This window comes from Perca fluviatilis, chromosome 9 (assembly GCF_010015445.1).
Source record: "Perca fluviatilis chromosome 9, GENO_Pfluv_1.0, whole genome shotgun sequence".
NCBI lineage: Eukaryota > Metazoa > Chordata > Actinopteri > Perciformes > Percidae > Perca > Perca fluviatilis.
This window is the reverse complement of record NC_053120.1, coordinates 9,850,788-9,871,414: the sequence shown is the minus strand read 5'-3', so window position 1 is coordinate 9,871,414 and position 20,627 is coordinate 9,850,788. Positions and strand designations below refer to the sequence as shown.

The 20,627-nt window shown below is 43.0% G+C and overlaps 1 protein-coding gene across 1 annotated transcript; it reads right to left on the bottom strand.

Annotated features, from left to right (window-relative positions):
* Positions 1–5,959: 5,959 nt before the first annotated feature.
* LOC120565621 (gamete and mating-type specific protein A-like) lies at positions 5,960–20,290 on the bottom strand (the record flags this gene model as incomplete). Its single annotated transcript, XM_039811524.1, has 3 exons — positions 5,960–5,989; positions 11,371–11,517; positions 20,246–20,290. Coding segments are annotated over 3 exons (222 nt in total), but the record flags the coding sequence as incomplete, so codon positions are not given.
* Positions 20,291–20,627: the final 337 nt, after the last annotated feature.

Genomic DNA, 20,627 nt, shown 5'->3' with positions numbered 1-20,627 from the left:
ATGCAATAGAATAGCTTCCCCAAATTCACAGTATAATTACTGTCTATCTTTTGGTATGTGAAGTGAGTGCTCTGACAAATATGGATTCAGTGCTATGGGTATATTGCGACTAGTATTCCTTTATGTTCATTTTTAAAAGGACAATTCCGGCGCCACGAAACAGAGCCTAGAAGTTTAATTAACAGATATGTCCCACTCGATCACATTCTCTGGGATATGTGTTTTCGGCGCTATTCGAGATGTGTTTGTAGCTTGAAGGCGTAAGCTGATTAGCTTCACGAGGAGAGAGGCTACCGGGGAGTCAATGCGCGAAAGCACAGCCTGCATTGCCCGGGAAACTGGTGGTGTACCTGCGGACATTGTGAAGCTATGACCACCTAACAGGAGCTTCTGTGTTGCACGGAGTGGGTCCTGTTGCGTTGCGACACCCAAGAGACACTGTGTTTTGCACAGTCTGAAGATTTTCCCTCTCTGATAAACAGGGCTGTACTTGAAACTTTTTTCCATGTCCCGAAAATAAATTGGAGACAGCAACCCTGACCGGAGGGCTGGCTAAGTAGCTAGCTACACTAGACAAGTTATGTTTTATATCAGTGCGATTATACCAATGAACTCCCGGCTATGGCACACACCTATTTGCATATAAAATTGGAACAAGAGAAAAAAACACAGGGCACACACGCACACACAGCAGACCAAATAAATAATATGACCACAGTCATAACAGATATATTGAGCAAATTGCTTTTGATTTTAGTTTGTATTGCCAGCTGTAAGTCATGTTTTCAAGATGGCGGCTGTATGTAAACATGAACGCGAGTGTCTTTATAATCTATCTTTTCAATAAACTGTCTGTACATTTACAAAGTTCTCAATGCTTCGGTTAACATTTAGGGACCCTCATTATGCTACTGTTGACGTTTGGTGATATTTTGAGCCTTTTTAGTGGTACAAAATAGTGATCTTTTTACTTTCCCTGTGCCACAAATACTAGTGTTGTAAGCTAATCAGCGGTCTGCGCTAGCTTCTTTCAAGCTACAAACACATTCGATTAGCATGAAAACGTCCTAGAGAATGATCGATTGGGTACACTCCTAGGTTCATTTTGCGCTGGAATTGTCCTTTAAGTAGTCCATTAAATTTACTTTTACATATTTCTTCCACAGTGCATATTGCATAATATTCAAATACTCTTCTCTCAACTGGCAGAATCTGAGAAGTCTGGAGGCCAGCACAGAGAGCTGCCCAGACAAAGATAATCAGCTAGGAAGACAGACCCAGCCTTGTGTTCCCAGCACTACAGAGAAGGTGAAAAATAACAAATACACTTGTTTACAGGCCTCCCAAATCAGATAAACATTTCATAAAAGAATTCTCAGACTTTCTGTCTCATTATACAACATCCTATGACCGTTTGTTGATTTTCGGTGATTTTAATATCAATGTCTGTCGCCCAGGTAAACCCTTGGTTAGTGAGTTTTGCCATGTAATGGAGTTTATTCGGCCTCCTCCAGGAAATAAATCAGGCGACCCATGTTCATGGGCACACCCTTGATCTGATTTTATCCCATGGGTTTTCCATTGATATTATAAGCATTGAGGATGCATCCTTCTCTGACCATATGCCTATTGTGTTCAATGTTAAACTACTTAACTCACCGTACACAGCCAGATCTTCTGGCCACTACTCTCGTCATATTAACCCTTTTACCGCAACTCAGTTCTCTGAATGCTACTTGGGAAATGTTATCACTGAATCTATCACTGCCCATGATCACCTTTTGAGCCCTGATGAGCTAATATCCTTCTTCAACACATCTTGCTCAGCTATCCTTGAAATTGTGGCCCCTCTTAAACTCAGACACCATAATTTTAAATCTCAACAGTGGCTTGATGATTCCACCCGCCATCTCAGACAGGTTTGTCGAAGAGCTGAGCGTAAGTGGAAAAAAGATCACCTCCTAGTCTCTTTAGAAATATTCAGAAATTCCCCGGCCAGGGATAAGCATTTCTCTGACATTATAAGCAAACATTCCCATCGCCCTAGAATTTTATTTAATACCATAAACTCAATTGTTAACCCTCAAGTCTCTCCAGAGGTCGAGGCATCCACAAATAGCTGTGAAGAGTTCCTGAAGTTTTTTACTGAGAAAATTGACCACATCAGAGCACAGTTCACTCTTGTTGTATCTGACACCCCACCTCATTTCCCCATTGCTACAGCTACTTTTGACCAATTCGAAGCAGTGTCCTACACTGAACTATGGGACATTCTAAAGCACATGAAATGAAGATACAAATCGCTCTGCATTCATTTGTGAATTGCGTTTGCGGATACAAATCATTCTGCATTCATTTCTGCAATGTGTTTCACAAGTCACAAATTAGAGGCACATACACAACGCATATTTACAGATACATATCACTTTGTATTCATTTGTGCATTGTGTTTTACAAGTTGCAAATACTTATGAGACTGTTTTAGGACCATATTGTTTACCTCATATTTTACCTGAAGCTCTGTATATGAGGGTCTTCTGGGGTGTCTGTTGTTAATCAGAATCAGAATCAGAATCAGAAATACTTTAATAATCCCAAGGGGAAATTATTTTTGTTACCACTCCAGGTATACAAACAACAAATAAAAACAACATATATTATCAAGACTTGAGAGAGGTGTTGTAAAGTTTAATGACCACAGGCAGGAAAGATTTCCTGTGGCGCTCTGTGGTGCATCTGGGTGAGAGGAGTCTTCTGCTGAAGGTGCTCCTCTGCTGGGCCAGTGTGTCGTAGAGAGGGTGTGACACATTATCCAAGATGGACAGAAGCCTAGACAGCATCCTCCTCTTAGCCATGGTCGTCAGTGTGTCCAGCTCCTCCCCCACGACATCACCAGCCCTCCTGATCAGTTTGTTCAGTCTGTTGGTGTCTGCGACCTTCATCCCACTGCCCCAGCACGTGACAGCGAAGAAGATAGCACTAGCCACAACAGACTGATAGAACATCCTCAGCATCGTCCGGCAGATGTTAAAGGACCTCAGCCTCCTCAGGAAAAAGAGTTGACTTTGGCCCTTTTTGTAGACAGCCTCGTGTCTAGTCCAGTCCAGTTTATTGTTTAAGTACACCCCCAGGTACTTGTAATCCTCAACAGCAGTTAACCCGCGACCTTGCAGCTCTTGAAGATGTGAAGTGCCGTGCTGTACATGTTTCCAGACACAGGAAGATGGAGAGGGCAGCTGCATAGAAGTGATGACGAATTTATGAAGTGGGCGCCCTCCTAGACACTTCAGGTTCTGCTTAAGCTGACTTTGTGGAGCTCAAAGGTTTCTGTAGGATATGAAAATGTGACTGAGAAGAAAGCCACCACACAGTTGGGGGTATAGGTGCTGGTCTGTAAGCTTTTGCCCTGATGAGGGAGCCCAGACCAATGTTTTGCTTAACCCTTGTGTTGTCCTTTGGGTCCCAGTGACCCGAAGGACAACACAAGGATTATGTACTTCCATTTACTTTGTTGAGAATTGCTCTCTAAACAAGGGTTAATACAGCACCTTAGTTCTTGTTTGTACAGCATTTTGGTCAGCTTAAACTGTGTTTAAATGTGTTCTAGAAATAAACTTTACTTACTTACTTTAAAAGAAACCGGTTTTAGAGAGCAATTCTCAACAAAGTAAACGGAAGCACATAATCCTTGTGTTGTCCTTCGGGTCACTGGGACCCGAAGGACAACACAAGGGTTAAGGCTTTATTCATTCACAGTCAGGTGTATAATAGCAGCTTTGCACAGTGTCATTTATTGTCTTTTAGAAGAAAAATAGGAAATGGTTGAGGGGTTTTGTAGATCAGATATGATAAATGGTTTGACAAACTGTACTCAGTTGTTGACACAGATATAGGGAAGTGAACTTGAAATGTGTAACTCTCATAGATCAATAGATTAATTCTTTAAATTAAAGGAATACTTCACCCCTCAAAATGATAATTTGTATATAACATGCTTACCCTGTGTTACATTGAATTCTTTTCTCGCATGCTTCCATGGTGTACAAAGAGTTTTCTTCGTTTTTGGATTCTTCATTCACCATGAGGCATGCGAGAAAAACACATATCTTATCAAGAATTCAAGGTAACATGTTGAATAATGAATATGAATTTTAAGGGTGAAGTATTCATTTAAGATTATCATTTATGTTTTGTTTTAATCTTTTAATAGTTACAGATTCCAAAGTCATGTACCAGACTGCATGTTTTTGACATCTTCCCGAACAGCTGGTTTAAATACTTTTTGCATTGTGTCTCTGCTGATATCTATACTTTTGATATATTCAGGACGTTTTACACAATTAATATAAATTATAAAATTTTCACTTTATATTGTATTTTTTGTTTTCACAGAATGTTTTGTGGCCGATCTCAACAATTAATGTATATATAATTCTATATGCTTTAAAAATTAAATGTTGAATTTCTTTTCAAAGGATTTATTAAACAACACAAAATGAACACAAATAAGCCACTTCAAATAGATATGTCTCTTTTATTACTCTTTTATAAGTGATAGACTTACATCAGAACAATAAATAACAATTTTAGTGAAAAAATAATTTGAGATAAATATTTGAATATATAAATCAATGATGTTGAGAAGGTATACATGATGTCTGTAGGTGAAAAGATAAAACATTTTGCTGCAAAACCTAGCAGCAAGCAAAAAATAAATGACTGATGCATACTAACCTAAGGATTACAAATTGTTAATAATGCGTAATACTTCGTGCATTCTGTATTGTGTTTCTTGTGTTTGGCCCTGCAAAGCACTTTGAGACTTGTGAAAAGTGCTTTATGAATACATTTTAATTACTTAAACGCGTGACATTTTAATTATACATTTCTATCGTTTACAGTCTATGATTTCTACTTATTCCACACCTTAATCCACCCTTAATCATTTATGTATGCCTCAAGCCCATGTTATGGAAATGTTTTGAAGTTACCCTGCACGCATAATTTCCTGGACTTCCTTCTCTGTACTAAAAAAGTTCAAGATGTTGTTTAATAGCAGAGCCCCTAACAAACAACATACACATAGTGCTTTTTGTCCAATGAATTGGAAAAATACATGAAAATGTTCTTAATGGTACAAGATAAAATGGATTTACATTAAATAAACATAACAGTGCATTCTGTCAGTCAGTTATACCACATTAATTTCCATGATTCAAGGTACAACTGTCATACACTTGGTATGAGGCACTCATCAAGATTATCGTTGCCAGTCTTCTATGTAAAATGTTTCCCCATTCGTGTATTATACTCTTAAACTCTGTAGTGTGCAAGTAATTTGATACTTGAGCCAAATGGACATCTCCACTATACATATTTCTGGGCATTAAAGACAACAGTGTGATAATGAAAATATTGTTTGGAGATTATACAGTGAAACATGTCTTAATGTTGCCTAGTAGAGGGTTGTTTTTGACAATGATGATAAAGATATGTAAAAGGGGACTGAGCCTAAAATCTAAACCTCCGTGTTTAATAAAAAAAAAAACTTTCTTGTACCTTTAGTGCAATCCAGATACTTATGATTTGGGGAAATTGATGTGTTGTGCTCAAACTGTCGACAAATCAAATGGTTGAGGCAACTTTATATATCCACAAGCAATTTCTATGGAGCAACTGTAACCCTTTGAATGTTTATCACGGTGACCGTGTAGGCTGTTCCATTCAGATGCTGTTCTCTAAAAAACTTAATGGAGAAAAAACAGAATAAATATCAGAAGATCCACCTCATTCACTTCATCCCACCCTTTCTCTTGTGTGTATGCATTATTGTTGAAATGTAATTGATGTTAGTTGAAGAGCCTTCACAAAAATGGTTATTTTATATAATCTGATTAACATACCTGTTTAACACCTTCAATTATGGTTTCATTGCTGGCTACTCCAATAGAAGTTATCTTCATCTGTAGATGTACCAGTGATTCCAAGCCTGTAGGGATAAAAAACAAACATTACATGTGTAAATTGATTTAAAAAAATCTGGGATTTGTGTATGTCAATGTAAAATAATGTCAATGTAAAATAATTCCTGTGGACTTCCGGTTTGAGCAATGTAGGCAGAGGATGCGTGTGTGTGAGCCTCCCGACAACTTCAAATTAAATATCAATAACTGTCTTCTATAACAGGTCAGACACACATTAGGGGGCTGTAATATGGGTGCGGTGGAAAAATGCTTAACTCTAAAACGAAAACAGATCAAGATTCGAAGAAAACTTCCATAAGCAGCAAGTTAGCTAAAATGGCAGCAGCTGCACTGGAGGCTAACGAGGATTTTTCTTTGAGTACCGTATGCTGACTACGGAGCTAGAAAAACAGCGTGAATATCTCAAAGAGGATATGAGTGCGTTAATCAAGTCTTCCCTAGCACCAATTCAACTATCCATAGAATCTTTTCAAAAAACCGTGGATGCGTTCGGAAAGCGCCTCACAAGCATGGAAACTACGGCGGGGGAAAACTTTGAGGCCCTTGTTAAAGCGGAGGCAGACATCACTGCGTTAAAAACAACCAACGAAGCGCTGTTAGAACGTTTGGACAATCTGGAAAATCGTTCACACAGGGCAAATCTTTGGATCATAAATGTGCCTGAGGACAGTGAAATCGGAACGGACATGATTAAGTTCACTTCTGATCTACTGAAAGAAACCATTCAATGAGTCACTGTCATTTGCAAAAACGAACAGTTGTACACTTTGCATTAAAAGCGAGCAGTGGAAGTTAATATGACTTAGGAAATTTATATTGTAGACCGTGAGAGAGAGGGAGAGGAACAGAGTGAAAGAGATATTTACGCATCATATTTTAGCGTTATAGAAAATTGATCTTCATGGTAAATTTCCTGAGTAACATTATCATCTGCTCACTTTTAAGGCAAAGAGTACAAGTGTTAATTTGTGCAAATGATTAGTAGCCTTATCCTTGAATGGAATGATTATGACGGCTTCAATTCAGAGCCGTGGTCAGTTAATATATTTAGGCTACAATTACGCATTCAGTCGGACCGTGATCGTCTGCTACGCTTTCTCTCGCTGTTTCATTACAGCGGCCGTGTTTCTTTTCTTTTTATACAAATACTGTGTTTCACGTTGTCATACTTCCACAAGAAGCTGCTGCTCACTCTGTATAAAGTATGTACAATGCGTATTCTCCATTTTGGCATCAGTAAATCTGTGATCGACCTTGCGGTCTTTTGAGGAAAGCCGTGGACGCGCATCTATCTGAATTACTTCAGCCTGGCTTGACCTAGTCGCTCCTCCTCAGCCTGGCTTGGCCTTCGTGAAACGCACCAAGCCAGAATGCATAGATTAGACTAGGTCAAGCCTCACTTTATCAGTTATCCTGGATTTATATATTCTGCTTTTGTGAAACAAGCCCCTGCCTGTTCCAGTTTTTGGATTCTGCCTGTTCCTGCTTATACCCTGCCTGCTGTATCAGGACACCTTTTGTTTGGGGAGCTGTGATTTATTATTAAATCCTCTGACAAACCTACACTACCTGCCAGTCTCTGCATTTGGGTCCAACTTATTCTCTATAGCCATGACGGCATCAATGATATTATCAAAATCTTGCACAATTTTTGGGGCTTTCTCAGGCTATAAATTGAATATCTCTAAAGGTGAATGAATGCCTGTTAACACACTTGCCAGGCATGTGCCTGATTCTGTGTTCCCCTTTCGCTTGGCAAGATCTGGGTTTAAATATCTGAGCATCAATATTGCACATAACTTTAGAGGACTATTATAAAATAAAATAATTTACTCCTCTTTTGATTAAACTTAAATCCGATCTTCAAAAATGGAGGATTCTTCATCTAACCCTAGATGGTAGGGTGAACTGTGTTAAAATGACAGTTCTCCCGAGATTCTTATATTTATTTCAATGCCTACCCATCTTCCTATCCAAAACTTTCTTCAACAGATTAGACAAACTTATTTCCAGTTTTATATGGGATGGAAAAACACCTAGGATTCGGAAAGAGTTTCTCCAGAAGCATAGGAGTGATGGGGGTTTAGCTCGCCCTAATTTCTTATATTATTATTGGGCAGCTCAAGTTCAAAAGATAGTCTACTGGATGCACTAATCAGGTACCACTGATTGGTGTGAAACAGAATCTAAATCCTGCACAGCAACCTCTCTACAAGCCCTATTAACATCTAACCTACCTATTAAAATAGCACAATATACATCAAATCCGGTTGTTCATTCTACTCTTAAAATTTGGACTCTGCTATGCCAACATTTGCAGTTAAGACAAGCACTTTTGCTTCAGAGCCCAATATGCACCAATCATGCATTCCTCCCTGCCAAACTAGACTCTGCATTTAAACAATGGCAAGATAAGGGCATCGCTCAATTTGGTGATCTTTATATTGATGGTCTTTTTGCTAGTTTTAATGATTTGCGTTCCAAATTCAATCTTAATCAAGCTGACCTTTTTGGTATTTTCAGATACAACATTTTGTGAATGCCCAAAGCCCATCATTTCCACATATTCCATCTAAGTCTCCTGCAGACTCTCGGTTTGAAGCTTCCCTCCATCTACAAGGTTTTATCTCAAGAATATATACAATTTTCATGTCTTTAAAAAGTGTAGGAATTACAAAGTTAAAAGTAGACGGGAGAAAGAGCTTGGAACAGTATTCTCAGGAGTTCTGGAGCAATGCCCTCCATAGAGTGAATGGTAGTACCTCTTGTGCCCGATTGAGTCTTATACAGTTTAAGGTTTTGCACCGTGTGCACCTAAGCAGAACAAGGATTGCTTCTTTTAATCCTACTTTTGATGAGACCTGTATAAGATCTCACACTGGAGAAGCTGATCTGACTCACAAGGTTTGGACGTGCCCTACACTTACGGTTTACTGGTCAACTATATTTGATACACTCAATTACTGTATGTAACGTACAACTGAAGCCAAGTGCGTAATTTGCTATATTTGGTGGTCCAGCTGATGAATCGAATCTGACTCAAAGGCAACTAAAAATTATTGCTTTTGCATCCTTGCTGGCTCGCCGACGGGTGTTATTACATTGGAAATCTGCAAACCCACCTAAAGCATTGCATTGGCTTCAGGATCTGATGTTATACCTACATTTGGAAAAGATTAAATATTCAATTATCGCTCCCATAAATTTTCATATGTCTGGCAACCCTTATTATCCTATTTCTCTGCCATAAATGTACTTCCTTGGGAATGGTGGGATTTACATTGGTACCATAACTTTTTCTTTTAAACACACCTCTCTATATGACAAACTCATGGTCTTTGAAGCTTCGACACAAGTGCTCCAGGTGTTTCTCCAGGTATTTACATATGTAAATATGTAGGGGTTGTGTTTATTGTTGTATCATTATTACACTTTTGATTGTGGTGTCCAACTGTTTTTCTCTCTCTTTTAATTTTGTTTTAATATTGTATTATTATTATTATTATTTTCATCTTTTGTACTATTAATAAATATCATGTAAGGCAGATTGTTCTGGGTTGGTTGGGGAGGGATTGAAAATGTAAAAAAAATACAATCTCTGTACAAATAATAGTATTTGTCTATATATATATATATATATATATATATATATATATATATAATAATAATTTCTGTGTTTGAGTTTTTGGGGTAGCTGTGTCCTTAAACATACCATTGTTGAATGCATGCATACCCATATATTTCAACCAAGCTATACAAATGCATTTCAACTGCCTAAAGTTATGGCTCTTAATCTATTTGAATGTTAAACTCACTTGTCAAGTAAATTGACAATATTTATAGTTTCATTTGTGATGCATCAAACTGGAAGACGTATTTGGTGAAAAAAAAAAATATATCTGTCAGGATAAGCTTAACCCTTCACTTATTGCTTTGAGCCATACATATTTTGTGAACATCCTGTATTACACCATGGAGAGAGAATGAAAAAGGAAAATTAAAATAATATACCTTGGGCCGCAGTTGTTGGGGTTGCAGTTGTTGGTCCAGCAGTTGTTGCTGTAACAGTTGTTGGTGCTACAGTTGTCGTTGCTGTGGTTGTTGTTGCTACAGCTGTGGTTGATGTTGGGGCAGCTGTGGTTGTTGTTGTTGGAGCAGCTGTGGTTGTTGGGGCAGCTGTGGTTGTTGTTGGAATAGCTGTGGTTGTCGTTGCTGCAGCTGTGGTTGTTGTTGGAAGAGCTGTGGTTGCTGGTGGTGCTGCAGTTGTTGGTGCTGCAGTTGATGGTGCTGCAGATGTAGGGGCTGCAGTTGATGGGGCTGCAGTTGTTGGGGTAGCAGTTGTTGGTGCTGCAGTTGTTGGTGCCACAGTTGTAGTGGCCACAGTTGTTGGACTCTCAGTTGTTGGGCCAGCAGTTGTTGGGGCAGCAAATGTAGGGGCAGCTGTTGTTGGGGCAGCAGTTGATGGTGCTGCAGATGTAGGGGCTGCAGTTGATGGGGCTGCAGTTGTTGGTGCAGCAGTTGTTGGGGCCGCATTAGTTTGGGCAGCAGTTGTTGGGGCCGCAGTTGTTTGGGAAGCAGTTGTTGGTGCTGCCGTTGTTGGCGCCGCAGTTGTTGATACAGCAGTTGTAGGGGCCACAGTTGTTGGACTCTCAGTTGTTGATGCTACAGTTGTTGGGGCTGCAGTTGTTGGGGTAGCAGTTGTTGGGGTAGCAGTTGTTGGTGATGCAGTTGTTGGGGTCGCAGTAGTTGTTGGGGCAGCAGATGAAGGAGAAGCAGTTGTTGGGTCTGCAGTTGTAGTGGCCAAAGATGTTAGGGCCGCAGTTGTTGGGACAGCAGTTGTTGGTGCAGCAGTTGTTGGGGCAGCAGATGTAGGGGCAGCTGTTGTTGATGCTGCAGTTGTTTGTGCTGCAGTTGTAGGGGCCAGAGTTGTTGGACTCTCAGTTGTTGATGCAACAGTTGTTGGTGCTACAGTTGTAGGGGCCACAGTTGTTGGGGCTGCAGTTGTTGGGGTAGCAGTTGTTGGTGCTGCAGTTGTTGGGACAGCAGTTGTTGGTGCTGCAGTTGTTGGTGCTGCAGTTGTTGGGGAAGCAGTTGTTGTGGCAACAATTGTTGGACTCTCAGTTGTTGGGGTAGCAGTTGTTGGTGCTGCCGTTGTTTGGGCCGCAGTTGTTAATGCAGCAGTTGATGGGGCAGCAGTTGATGGGGCTGCAGTTGATGGGGCTGCAGTTGTTGGGGTAGCAGTTGTTGATGCAGCAGTTGTTGGTGCTGCAGTTGATGGGGTAGCAGTTGTTGGGGCAGCAGTAGTTGGTGCTGCAGTTGGTGCAGCAGTTGTAGTGGCCACAGTTGTTGGACTCTCAGTTGTTGGGCCAGCAGTTGCTGGTGCTACAGTTGTTGGGGCAGCAGTTGTTGGGGCAGCACTTGTTGCTCCTGCAGTTGTTGGGGTAGCAGTTGTTGGTGCAGCAGTTGTTGGTGCTGCAATTGTTGCGGCTGCAGTTGTTGGGGAAGCAGTTGTTGTGGCAACAGTTGTTGGACTCTCAGTTGTTGGGGCAGCAGTTGATGGGGCTGCAGTTGATGGGGTAGCAGTTGTTGGTGCTGCAGTTGTTGGGGTAGCACTTGTTGGGGCAGCAGTAGTTGTTGCTACAGTTGTTGGTGCTGCAGTTGTTGGTGCCGCAGTTGTAGTGGCCACAGTTGTTGGGCCAGCAGTTGTTGGTGCTACAGTTGTTGGGGCCGCAGTTGTTTGGGCAGCAGTTGTTGCTGCTGCAGTTGTTGGGGAAGCAGTTGTTGGTGCTGCAGTTGATGGGACTGCAGTTGTTGGGGTAGCAGTTGTTGGTGCAGCAGTTGTTGGTGCAGCAGTTGATGGGGCAGCAGTAGTTGGTGCTGCAGTTGTTGGTGCTGCAGTTGTTGGTGCCGCAGTTGTTGGTGCTGCAGTTGTTGGTGCTGCTGTTGTTGGCGCCGCAGTTGTTGATACAGCAGTTGTTGGGGCAGCAGATGTAGGGGCAGCTGTTGTTGATGCTACAGTTGTTGGTGCTGCAGTTGTAGGGGCCACAGTTGTTGGACTCTCAGTTGTTGATGCTACAGTTGTTGGGGCTGCAGTTGTTGGGGTAGCAGTTGTTGGTGCTGCAGTTGTTGGTGATGCAGTTGTTGGGATCGCAGTTGTTGGTGCAGGAGTTGTTGGGGCTGCAGTTGTTGGGACAGCTGTTGTTGGTGCAGCAGTTGTTGGAGCAGCAGATGTAGGGGCAGCTGTTGTTGATGCTACAGTTGTTGGTGCTGCAGTTGTAGGGGCCACAGTTGTTGGACTCACAGTTGTTGATGCTACAGTTGTTGGTGCTGCAGTTGTAGGGGCCACAGTTGTTGGGGCTGCAGTTGTTGGGGCTGCAGTTGTTGGGACAGCTGTTGTTGGTGCAGCAGTTGTTGGAGCAGCAGATGTAGGGGCAGCTGTTGTTGATGCTACAGTTGTTGGTGCTGCAGTTGTAGGGGCCACAGTTGTTGGACTCTCAGTTGTTGATGCTACAGTTGCACCTGATGCTGTCTGCTAGCCAGGATTTCTGTTATGCTCGTTTATTGTTCTCCAACATCCTTGACAGAGGACCATTCAGGCATGCTACATTGGAAATTAACCAAAGCAATTAACCTCTCCGGGAACCATCACCTTATCGTGGTGGAGAGGTTTGTGTGTCTCTATGACCCTGAGGGCTGTGTTGTCTGGAGCTTTGTGCTCCTGGTAGCGTCTCCCAAGGCAAAGTGGTCTCAGGTGAGGGGACAAAAAATGGTTCAAAAACCCTATGATACAACGAGGTAGAGATGGAGTGACCCTGCCCGGAGGAAGCCCGGGGCCCCCGTCTGGAGCCAGGCCCAGATGGCGGGCTCGTCAGCAAGCGTCTGGTGGCCGGGTTTGCCACGGAGCCCGAAAAAGCTACGTGGCTCCCATCTCTCCAGCCCATGGGCCCAGCATCTGTGGGAGGAAGCGCTGGGGTCGGGTGCGCTGCCAAATGGGTGGCAGTGAAGGTCAGGGGCCTCAACGGACCAGACCCGGGCAGCAGACGCTGGCTCTGGGGAAGTGGAACTTCACCTCTCTGTGGGGGAAGGAGCCGGAACTGGTGCGGGAGGTGGAGCGCTACCGGTTAGATCTGGTGGGGCTTACCTCTACGCACAGTCTCGGTTCTGGAACCATACTCCTGGATAGGAGTTGGACTCTTTTCTTCTCCGGAGTTGCCCAGGGTGTGAGGCGCCGGGCGGGTGTGGGGATACTGACAAGCCCCCGGCTGAGCGCCGCTACGTTGGAGTTTACCCCGGTGGACGAGAGGGTCGCCTCCCTACGCCTGCGGGTTGTGGGGGGGGAAACTGAGTGTTGTTTGTGCATATGCACCAAACAAGAGTTCGGAGTATTCGGCCTTCTTGGAGACCTTGACTGGAGTCCTGCATGGGGCTCCAGTGGGGGACTCCATTGTTCTGCTGGGGGACTTCAACGCGCACGTGGGCAATGATGGAGACACCTGGAGAGGCGTGATTTGGAGGAACGGCCTCCCTGATCTAAACCAGATTGGTTGTTTGTTGTTGGACTTCTGTGCTAGTCATAGATTGTCTATAACAAACACCATGTTCGAACATAGGGATGCTCATAAGTGTACTTGGTACCAGAGCACCCTAGGCCAACGGTCAATGATCGATTTTATAATCGTTTCATCTGATCTGAGGCCGTATGTTTTGGACACTCGGGTGAAGAGAGGGGCGGAGCTGTCAACTGATCACCATCTGGTGGTGAGTTGGGTCAGAGGTTGGGGGAAGACTCTGGACAGACCTGGTAAGCCCAAACGGGTAGTGCGGGTAAATTGGGAACGTCTGGAGGAGGCCCATGTCCTACAGACTTTCAACTCACACCTCCGGCGGAGCTTTTCGTGCATCCCTGTGGAGGCTGGGGGCATTGAACCCGAGTGGACAATGTTCAAAGTTTCCATTGCTGAAGCTGCGGCGAGGAGCTGTGGTCTTAGGGTCTTAGGTGCCTCAAGGAGCGGTAACCCACAAACACCGTGGTGGACACCGGTGGTCAGGGAAGCCGTCCGACTAAAGAAGGAGTCTTTCCGGGATACGTTATCCCAGTTGAAGGGTACCGAAGGGCCCGAAGGGCTGCAGCCTCTGCTGTGAAAGAGGCAAAGCAGCGGGTGTGGGAGAAGTTTGGAGAAGACATGGAGAAGGACTTTCGGTCGGCACCAAGGTGCTTCTGGAAAACTGTTTGCCACCTCAGGAGGGGGAAGCGGGGAACCATCCAAGCTGTGTACAGTAAGGATTGGACACTGTTGACCTCAACTGAGGAGGTAATAGGGCAGTGGAAGGAGCACTTTGAGGAACTCCTGAATCCGACTAATACACCCTCTATGTTAGAGGCAGAGCTGGAGGATGACAGGGGATCATTGTCAATTTCCCAGGCGGAAGTCACTGATGTAGTCAAAACAACTCCACAGTGGCAAAGCCCTGGGGATTGATGAGATCCGTCCAGAAATGCTCAAGGCTCTGGGTGTGGAGGGGCTGTCCTGGTTGACACGCCTCTTCAACATTGCGTGGAAGTCTGGGACAGTGCCAAAGGAGTGGCAGACTGGGGTGGTGGTTCCCCTTTTTAAAAAGGGGGACCAGAGGGTGTGTGCCAATTACAGGGGTATCACACTTCTCAGCCTCCCTGGTAAAGTCTACTCCAAGGTGCTGGAAAGGAGGGTTCGGCCGATAGTCGAACCTCAAGTTGAAGAGGAACAATGCGGATTCCGTCCTGGTCGTGGAACAACGGACCAGCTCCTCACTCTCGCAAGGATCCTGGAGGGAGCCTGGGAGTATGCCCAACCGGTCTACATGTGTTTTGTGGATCTGGAAAAGGCGTATTACCGGGTCCCCCGGGAGATACTGTGGGAGGTGCTGTGGGAGTATGGGGTGAGGGGGTCTCTTCTCAGGGCCATCCAATCTCTGTACGACAATGTAAGTGAGCTGCGTCCGGGTTCTCGGCAGTAAGTCGGACTCGTTTCAGGTGGGGTTGGCCTCCGCCAGGGCTGCACTTTGTCACCAATCCTGTTTGTAACATTTATGGACAGGATATCAAGGCGTAGTCGGGGTGGGGAGGGGTTGCAGTTCGGGTGGGCTGGGGATCTCATCGCTGCTCTTTGCAGATGATGTGGTCCTGATGGCATCATCGGCCTGCGACCTTCAGCACTCACTGGATCGGGTTCCGCAGTCGCGTGAAGCGGTTGGGATGAGGATCAGCACCTCTAAATCTGAGGCCATGGTTCTCAGCAGGAAACCCGATGGAGTGCCTCCTCCAGTTAGGGAATGAGTCCTTACCCCAAGTGAAGGAGTTCAAGTACCTTGGGGTTTTGTCGCACGTGAGGGACAATGGAGCGGGAGATTGGTCGGAGAATCGACGCAGCGGTGTGTGTTTACATTCAATTTATTGCACCATTGTGACGAGCAGCGAGCAGGCAAAGCCTCGATCTACCGGTCAGTTTTGTTCCTACCCTCACCTATGGTCATGAAGGCTGGGTCATGACCGAAAGAACGAGATCCAGGGTACAAGCGGCCGAAATGGGTTTCCCTCAGGAGGGTGGCTGGCGCGTCTCCCCTTAAAGATAGGGGTAGAAGCTCAGTCATCCGTGAGGAGCTTCGGAGTAGAGCCGCTGCTCTCGGCCAAAAGGAGCAGCGGCTCCTTTTGAGGTGGTTCGGGCATCTGGTAAGGATGCCCCTGGGCCTCCCCTAGGGAGGTGTTCCAGGCACGTCCAGCTGGGAGGAGGCTCTCGGGGAAGACCCAGGACTAGGTGGAGGGATTATATCTCCAACCTGGCCTGGGAACGCCTCGGGATCCCCCAGTCAGAGCTGGTTAATGTTGCTCGGGAAAGGGAAGTTTGGGGTCCCCTGCTGGAGCTGCTCCCCCCGTGACCCGACACCGGATAAGTGGACGAAGATGGATGGATGGAATTAACCAATATTTAGGGCCCGAGCACCGACAGCGGCGAAGGCCCTATTGAAACTGAAGGAATTATTGTTTCTTTCTTTCTTTCTTTCTTTCTTTCTTTCTATTCTTTTTCCCGTCAAATGAATTGCCTTTTTGAGGGGCTTAACATATTCAAAAACTCACCAAATTTGGCGGTCGCATCATATGGAGCTAGAACAGTCTCAATAAAGATAAATGCACACACTACATTCACACATGCACACACTACATTCACACATGCACACACAGGATTCATACATGCACACACAGGATACACAAATGCGCACAAAATTCACAAATACACACACAACATTTAAAAAGCACAGAAGATTCACAAATGCACACAAAATTCACAAATAAACACAAAATTCATAAATGCACACAAAATTCATAAATGCACACACAATTCAGAAATGCAAACAAAATTTACAAATGCACACAAGATTCACAAATGCAAAGGACAAGATTCACAAATATATTTCTGATGCACACACAAATATATACATTTGTGTGTGAATTTTGAGACTCCCCTGACGTGGCTCGACTCACACACAAATGCCTTTTTTTTTAAACAGATCTGCAACCAATCAGATATCTCCCTTGTTTTAGCCAATCACAAGAACGCACCCCACGTGGGGATTGTTTACTTATAAGCCAAAAACGAACGCGTTCGCACAGCGCTAAGTGCCTGTGGTGTGGGCTAGCGCGGTCACGGTGGAGTTCAGTCAGTTGGTTGAGACCTCAACATGGCTTCTGGCAACGACAGGGGAGCGGTAAGTATAACTTAACGTGTTTAGTTAGTTAGCTCCTTGTTATGAGATGTTGTTTAATTGTTAATGTTAACCGGTTTAATTGTGCAACTATCAACATAAGCTAGCGAGCTGAGCTAGCGAGCTACGCTAGCGCGTCTGCATGCTAATAGGGTCAGGCTAGTATCTTTCCATAGGTGAAATTTTTGTGAATTAAGTGACTGTTTGACAGGGTCTGTCGCTCCAAGCCGAGGTATCAGCTCGGGCTTTTGTGCAGTTATTGGCCCGGGAACTATGGAGTTATATTCCTATCTTTAATCAAGAGCGCATTCTTTCAATTTGAGAGCATTTCTCAGATATTACGTTCAGATTTTGTAATAATTTCCCTCAAAACCTTGCTCTCACACTCAAATAGTCACTGCTCGCGCTTGGATTTGCTCTGCTTGTGCTCAAAGTTTGTGCTCGCGCTTGGATTTTCTCTGCTTGTGCTCAAAGTTTGTGCTCGCGCTTGGATTTGCTCTGCTTGCACTCAAACTTTCTGCTTGGACTCAGATATGTTGTTGTTTGGACAGATTTCCTGCTCTCAGCTTTGAACCTTCTCCTCGCACTCAGGCTGATTCTGCTCACTTGCAAAGTTTCTGCTCTCGGATTTCTCCTGCGCGCTTGGATTTTTGTGTGTTATAACCCTATCAAAAGTCAACAACCAATAGAATGCCAGCTGTAGTGTTGACCAATGAAATGATCCCAACCCGTTGAGGGTGCGTTCACTTTACTTTAGAACGTCTGTTGAGGGCGGCTGCACTGTAACCTGACTGTAACCAAGTTTATATATCCCCGCACCGTTTATAGCTTTATTATAAGTATATGTCAACAATGTGCACAGAATGGTCGCACTTTCACCTGCACCCGTCAGGAACGGGAGAAAGCTTTGAAGTGGGACGTATGAAGTTATGTCCACAACTACGTAGGGTGAGTAACATAACTTAAGCACCTAGCTAGCTAGCTAGCATATGGCCTAGCTTGATGTCCAGAAACAAATATATGTTCTTTATTGTATAGCTAGCTAGATTGACGACATATACGGAGATAGTGTGTGTATATGTGATGACCCTACTTTGTATTTTTTCCTCGTTTGGTTAACCATGTTCCTGGGATTTGGCTAATTTCATGTTAGAGCCAGTAGTAAAACATAAACTGTAATATAACTGAAAGAACACAAGAAACTGGATTGTTTGTGTGCTGTTTTGCATCACTGTTGTTTGTTGTTCATCAGAATTTAGTCTTCATTCCTTCATATAACATTAGTTTGAAAATAGATTCATAGCAATCTGTATAAAACGTAATGTTAAGTTCAATTTTATCACTATAATAAAAACAGATCTAGAAATGATATGGTTTCTTATTTGCTCCTTAAATAGCAGCAAACTGAACTGAAAAACAAGTATTTTGTTTTACTTTCTTTTCATCCAGGTGGGGCTGAGGGGTTTGACCCCTGTTGATCTGTGTGTCATATCACCAACCCATGATAGCTAGAATTCACCCTGCTACTCCAGATCTACCTGCTGTATGTCTGGCTACAGACTACAACCATCTGCTCCAGATCTACCTACTGTACGGCTGGCTACAGACTACAACCATCTGCTCCAGATCTACCTACTGTATGACTGGCTACAGACTACAACCATCTGCAAGTTTTGTTTGTAGTGAACATCATCAACAGCTGCACTTAAAGTAGCTTGGGTTCATATGGGACTTGGTTGTTCTCCATACTGCATCAAACACTGTATTATTTTTTTGTGTTATATTAGTACAGACAACAGTAAGTATCATTACTTAATCACAGTATATATTATTCTGGTGTACACTGTTGACTTGACTCCATGCTATTGACTATACTTTAGCTTGCCACCTCAAAACTTTACCTTAATTGCTCTTGTATAGTTAATTTATCTTCTACTAGTTGTACATACCTCCTATTTAATTGAATTATTCTTAATTTGTGTTGCCATACCTGAATCATCCCTCTTGTGAACACTAGCCTTATCTTATCTTTATTCATAACCTTGCTCACAAACTCACCTGAACCTGGGTCATCTGTTTGCCAATATCAATGTTCCTGCTACAGTAAATCCTATAGGCACATTGTACTGCTTCACCGTAGTATGAACCATACACTTTTAAGGTTTTGTGTCAAATATTGTGCAATTTGTTATGAATTACTCATTGTTTTGACAAGGTAAATTAAAGCTATTTACCAAGTGTCAGCTCTGGTAAATTTAATTGTACTTTTTTTTTTTTATAAATGTTATGGAACTGAAAAAACAATTTGCCTTGATCAGGGTTTTAATTTGTTGCAAATGTGAACATGGTTTTAATAATCTGTATCTTATTGCTCTGAAAAACTACAATGATTTAAGAAATAGCAGTGATACTTATCAACATTTATTGAATTGATTGAATATATGGACAGACATTACAGGCACCTATTCATGTCAACAGAGAAAACAATAATTTGTTCTCTCTCTTTTATCACTTTGATTATACGCTGATGGTGCAGAAAGAGGTGAAGTCCTTGTAGATCTCTGGCACTTTGAGGACAGACCGATCCAGGAACTCTCCACTGTTGTCTTTGTATAGTATGCTCCTATTAAAGACAGATTCATAGACATCAACATGTATTATATTAGGTGTACATAGCTTGCTTTAACATCATTACTATCTTACCTTACCTTCTCTGATTTGGTTTTGTGGACATCAGTAATTTTCTCTCCCAGGCCTGGTTGTGCACCCTGTGAATTTAAGCAAGAAACATAAGTGTATGTAACATGATTTTACTATTATATTATTATTATTTTTACAATTGCATTATTATCAGACTAGCCAACCTTCTTGGTTTGTGCTACTGCTGCCTGTCCTCTGCACACAGGTGAGTGATGTTCTGACTGGCACAGGTCCATGCACATAGTGCAGCTGTGATGCTGCAGCTCAACGGGTACTTAAGTCACACCTGGAAGAAGAGAAACAAACCAACAAAACACTTGTTCTTTCTGCTCAGTTTGCTTTGTATTAATTAAAAAATTACATTTAAGTTGCAAATAAAGCATATCATCTCTAGATCTGTTTTATTAGTGGTGAAATTGTACTTAACAGACTGGGTCCGTGTACTTTTTCGTTCATTTGATTTTCATTTCATAAACAGGTATTAAAAACAAATGGTTATTTGATTTTCGTTTTTAAATCATGGGGATCAGACCTCCGGTGCTGGGTCTAATATTCTAATATTAGCTGCTGCAGCTAGCTAGCAGCTAGCTACCAGCCCTGTGAGCTTGGTCCCCGCGGTTCGTTCCCAGTGCTGACTGGCTCTGGTCCGTCTGCAGAGCTGCGTTACCGCTCTAGCTGACCTGGGAATCTACCGCGCTCGTGATTTATTCATATTTTATTTACTTTGCAGTGATATGCTATGCACTGATGTCAGGCAGGCTTGCTGCTGCTTTTAGTCTGAGCCTGTGAGATAACTAAACTTCCTTTGAATATAACGTGCATATAAATAGACGGAATAAATAAAAGTCCCCGGAAATAAATATAAGTAAAACATATGTATTTAGGCTATTGAACTATAATGACTAATGCCTATATATGTATTGCCTCATTTATGTATTTCATGTTCCATTTCATAGCCATATTTATTATGTAAAGGGGGCAAAATGGACGATCAATTCGCTCAGGAAGTTATAGACTACAGTTTCCCTCAACAGCAGCCGGGACATTCTAACGCTTATAGTAGAAAAAGCTTAACGTGGTAACTCCAATGTACCTAAACAATGATCAATCAGATATCAATCAGTTATCAGTACACAACGCGTCCATAATAATTGGACTTTGGGTTAGATTTTTGACAGTTTTCAGTGGTTATGAGGAGCAATATGA